This window comes from Verticillium alfalfae, genomic scaffold (assembly GCF_000150825.1).
Source record: "Verticillium alfalfae VaMs.102 supercont1.5 genomic scaffold, whole genome shotgun sequence".
NCBI classification, from domain to species: domain Eukaryota; kingdom Fungi; phylum Ascomycota; class Sordariomycetes; order Glomerellales; family Plectosphaerellaceae; genus Verticillium; species Verticillium alfalfae.
The window spans coordinates 1,145,369-1,150,127 of NW_003315034.1; the positions used below are offsets into that span (position 1 = coordinate 1,145,369).

General features: G+C 58.1%; 3 protein-coding genes across 3 annotated transcripts in view; all 3 read right to left on the bottom strand.

Annotated features, from left to right (window-relative positions):
* VDBG_04675 (conserved hypothetical protein) overlaps positions 1–973 on the bottom strand; it is a gene marked incomplete at both ends in the record, with an annotated part of 1,811 nt that extends 838 nt beyond the window's left edge. The window contains 2 exons of the mRNA XM_003005023.1: positions 61–765; positions 830–973. Of these exons, the coding sequence (XP_003005069.1) occupies positions 61–765; positions 830–973 (849 nt within the window). The remainder of the gene's footprint in view (positions 1–60; positions 766–829) is intronic.
* Positions 974–2,223: 1,250 nt separating this feature from the next.
* VDBG_04676 (conserved hypothetical protein) lies at positions 2,224–2,934 on the bottom strand (the record flags this gene model as incomplete). The annotated part of the gene is made up of 2 exons (XM_003005024.1): positions 2,224–2,816; positions 2,883–2,934. The coding sequence occupies 2 exons, from the start codon at positions 2,932–2,934 to the stop codon at positions 2,224–2,226; spliced, it is 645 nt and encodes a 214-aa protein (XP_003005070.1).
* Positions 2,935–3,761: 827 nt separating this feature from the next.
* On the bottom strand, positions 3,762–4,707 carry VDBG_04677 (conserved hypothetical protein; the record flags this gene model as incomplete). Its single annotated transcript, XM_003005025.1, has 2 exons — positions 3,762–4,213; positions 4,266–4,707. 2 exons carry the CDS (start codon positions 4,705–4,707, stop codon positions 3,762–3,764), a joined length of 894 nt encoding a protein of 297 aa, XP_003005071.1.
* Between the last annotated feature and the right edge of the window lie 52 nt (positions 4,708–4,759).

Genomic DNA, 4,759 nt, shown 5'->3' on the forward strand with positions numbered 1-4,759 from the left:
GCCCTTGGGGAGGGCGTGCGGCCCGTCGATCCTGCGCCGGCGGCTGAAGAGTTTGGTCACGGCGGCCTCGAGCTCCTGCGACGCTGGCACCGTCTTGCCGTCCATGTCGATCTGGCGGACAATGTTGCCGAGGCCCGAGACGATGGTGCGGGGGGCGGTGATCGGGTTCATGAGAATACACGGCGTCGTTGCCGCGGCGTCGGAGCCCGTGCAGACGACCTCGCGGCTCGGGCTCGTGACCATGTCTGCCATGGCCAAGGATGAACCTGGGCCCTCTCTGCGCCAGCGACTGGCGAGGAGCGTAAACGGCCGGCTGTTTTGGAAGATGGTGTTGGCGAGAGGCAGTGTGATTGTCGTTGCGTTGCCGCCCACGTTGGCATCGGCCTTGTTGACGCGGAAGGTCAATGCAGCCTTTTCGGGCTGGCCCTTCACCGGCGCGGGCGATGCATTGACTTGAGTCCAGAGGCCGGGCAGAAGGTGATCGAGCGGTCCGGAAATGATGGAGAAACCGTGACGAGCTGGCAGGAGAGGGTACTCCGGCCAAAGGCCATCGACAGCGGCGGTAAGGACATTGATCTCCGCCGCATCTCCATCGACCTTGGCAGATTTGGATGAGAACGACTCGAGGAGATTGGCCATGAAGGTCTTATCAGTCAGCCATGAGGCGTGGTTGCGCGACGCGAGTATCACGACGGCGTTTTGCCCTTTCGTACGGCGAAGGCCGTATGAGTCGGCTTCTTGAGCGAGTTTTTCGACGAGGTCATGCTGTTTGTGTGAGCACCTCGTAGGAAGCATGTGTGGAGAAGGGCAGCCAGTGAGCATCTCATACCTTGTTCCCGGCACCGTAAACTGTGAACCTGCTCAGAGGTGACGGGTTGAATGCACCGGCGCGATTCGTCGTAGAGAGGCGGGCGGCATCAGACAACCCCACAGACGAGGCTCTGTCGGCCAACCGCTTCAGCCAGGACGACATTGTCTACTGAGATGGGGAATACAGAAGTAGAGGCGGGGAATCTTGAAAAAGGGTGGTAGCCCCTTAGGGGGAAAATATGAGGGAAGAGAATGAGGGACCGCACACCATCCGTTGGGCCATGAATTAGACTCCAGATGAGGGATTCTTTACGCCCAATTTCCAATCTCTCAAATGGAAAGAACTCGCCAGTCGCGCTCTCGACAACGCATAGTCCGTCCAGCTAATGAAGCCAGTCCCGGTGTCACAGAACGCGCGTGTCACGAAATGAAGACCGAAATGTGGCTGAAGCTGTGGTGGAGTCGTGACGTCGACGAGAGCGTGGCTGGTGCACCCCCTCCGATACAGGTTCACAGTGAGGCTCGACATCGTCATCTTGTACACCTACGCCGTCTAACGAACTTCGAACACAATTGGAATATCCGGATCTACGAAGAGCTCTGGAAAGAAGTCCACTCGTACCCCAAAGTCATATCGCCTGCCAGAAATCCACCTAATCATGGCTACAAACAGTGGACGACCAAACAACAGTGAGTGAAGCAAGCCAGCCTCGCTGAAGAACACAACAAAAGTAACTTTAACCAGTCGGCGCGCCTGAGGGCCTAGAAATCAAGCAGCAATCACCTCCACCGCTGTCGAAAGAAGTCAAGGCCGACATTACGGACAGCACGCCGTCTTCATCAGTGCATGCTTCCGGGCAGGATGTTGGAGCCGCGAGCAACGCACCGGCATCAGTAGAGGCGCCACCACAAGGCAAGAATGAACGTCCTCCGGCAGGGGAGGCTTCATAATGCCGAGTAACACCATGCGAACGCCCAGGTCTCATGTCCCGAGCGTCAGGTTTGGGAGCCGTGCTGGTCTGGCAGAGGCAGACAATGTAGTCTGATATTGCACAAGAGTGCACCATGTACATGCCAAACTTCTTGTTCATAAGTACAATTGTCGGATCGTGATTCATGAGGATACGTGATATCAAATGCGCCACAACCAACCCCTTGACTCGGTACACAGTCGGGGACACCGACTTAGCAGGAAAGCCTTCATGCCCCGTAGCCCCGCAGGCATGACCTGAACGTACCCTATCTTCTCAGTCCGCCACCGCCGTCATTCCGTCCTCGCCCCAGCCCGATGCACAATACCAGGCGCCGACTGCCTGAACCCAGAAAACCCGCCAGCCAAACCGCCACGTGACGAGAGGCGCGAAACAGGGAAACTGGCCTGACCGAGCCCCCGAGAATCCCAAAGAAAACCCATTACTGCTTCTTCTTGTTCGCAGCGCCGCCCTTGCCAGCGGCGGCGGCGGCGGCGGCCTCCTTGTCCTTCTTGTCGAGGGCCTCAATCTCCTCGCGCTCCTTGCGCTCCGCGTACGCCTGTCCGACCTGCAGCACGAGGACGCCGACGAGGACGAGGGCGAGGATGGTGTTGCTCGCGGATAGGACCTTGAGGCTGTCCTCCTTGCCGAGGACGAGGCCGTCACCCTCGCCGGCGTTGCCGTTGGCCTTGGCCTCCCAGTCGGGGTCGTCCCAAATGCCCTCGCCGACAGCGCGCAGGCCGCGCACAATGTTGGTGAGGTAGACGCCGACGCCGATGAAGTAGAGGACAAGGGAGGCGCCGTCGAAGAGCACGTTGGCCTCGCTGGCCTTGAAGAGCTTGACGAAGAAGCCGATGAAGCCGACGAGGATGATGCTCGTCAGGAGGCGGCCGATGAGCGGGGGCGCGGCGTAGATGAAGCGCAGGTGCGTCTCAAGCTGCGCGTAGTAGGCTTCGGGGACCGGGGCCGAAGTCCAGAGGAGGGGGTAGTCGTAGGGGAACGAGGCGAAGAGAATGCCGAGGAAGAAGCAGACGCCTGGTCGCGAGGAGCATAGTCAGTACGAGGGCCCAAACATCGCAAGGGTCGCCAGGAAACACGTACAACCGACGATCAAGAAGGTCCCGAAAGGGCTGGATGGTTTGGAGCCGGCCATGATAGCTGGGAGACGGGCGGGCGCGAGAAGGTGAGGAGAATGTGTGTCGCAATGGGTAGTTGACGCTCTCTAGGTGACACGTATCTGTGGAGAGGAAATGATCAGTGGGAGGATCCAGCAAGAAAGAGGGTCAGGAATTTTCGTGACCTACCTAGCTACCTAGATAAGTAGGCTGTTGGCAGTCATGGGTCGAGCTGGGAGACGGACGGGCTGGTGGTCCACGGCGCGCGCTGTCGTGCTGTCGTTTGCGGCTCCCTCCCTGTCGTAGGGGCCGAGTCGTGCCCTGCCTGTCTCAATCTCCTCCATCTGTCAGCACGCGCATCCAGGGCTCTGAAGCCAGGTGCCTAGGTACAGCCCGGCGGGCCCGGGGCACTGTGTTTAGGCGAATAGGCGCATGCGTTGAACCCAGAAACGCTAAGCTTATCAGGAAGGTGCGCTTGGCATTTGGCGTCTCGACTCTCTTCGACGCCGTCCTGAATGTACCACACCGCGGCGATTGCACATGTCGTGACAAATGTGTTCATCCATGTCATAGTTGCACAAGTAAATATAGGGTATACTATGTTCCATTTGGACAAAGAAACCTGCAGCTTGCGCAGTACAGCTCTGAAGCCAAGATCGCTCTCGCAATGCTAAATCATGCTATCAAAATCACTAGATGCGTCCCGCCAGCTCGTGCTGATGATCATATATCGTACAATCCTCTTGTCAGCACGCCGCTCCACCTGCGCCTTCACCATCTCGCAACCCATTGCGCCAGCTGGTCGCGAGCCTGAAAATTATACCAAACATTCCAGTAGCTTGAAAATCATGTCCAATCGGCTCGTTTAAATGACGGCCTTGGGATGAGGCTTGCCCATCGTCAACTGGCTTAGGGACAGCGTCCTGGCAGCCTTCTTGCGCTGGCCGTCTTCATCGTCCTCGTCCCCATCTCCGTCGCGCAGCTCTTCCCCAAATGCACCGTACCCGTGAGACTGCTCCTCACGAGGCGTGGCATATGTTTCCGAGTAGTCGTCCTCGTCAACGCCCGCCAGACCCCCCGTTGCAATCCCCGAGTCTTCGGGCATCAATGGTTGATTCTTGTGTCCGTTTCCATACTCGTATTCCGGAGTTTGCTGATCAAATGCTGAAACATCACCAAAGGATCTCGCCGTCGGAGGAGGCTCGCCGTGCATTGAGGCCCACCGCTGCTTTGGCGTGGAAGCCGCGACAGCCTCGAGTCTTTGTGCCAACATGCGCACTTGAGCTTCCAGTGAGTGGCGTGACGCCCTCTCAGCTTCTAACAGCCTCAGCAGGGTGGAATAGTGCTCCGTAGTCAGCGGCCCACTCACGCCCTGGGAAATGGTAGGAAGGCTGACGGCACCGCGTATTGTCGAATCCGAAGTAGGCCTGTTTGCTACGGCAGGGGCACTGAGCTGTGTCGCACTGTCGTTGTCTCGCACACAAAAAGAGGAACGAAGCACGCGAGTCCCGCGAGCACATCGAGCCATGTCGTGAGGATGACTGCATGCCTTGGACGGCCGTAGTGGTCGATCGATTAGGCGTCGGTAAGGAGGATGGTGGCCTGTGGAACTGATCTGGCTGTATCCTGGTTCCAGGGGCCGAATTGCAGAGCTGGGTTATGATCTTTTCAGCCCGTCGCATCTTTGCCTCGAGAGTATCGATCCTCGTTTCCAGGCTAGCTGCAGCCGTAATTTTCATGCCAGCCATGGCATTCAGGTGTGGCATATTGCCAAAGTTGCCATGGTTCAAGGGGAGCCTTGGGCGGGGCATCTTGTGTTGCGTCCCCACTGTGCCCGTCTCGTCGTTGTCATGGTCCGGTGGT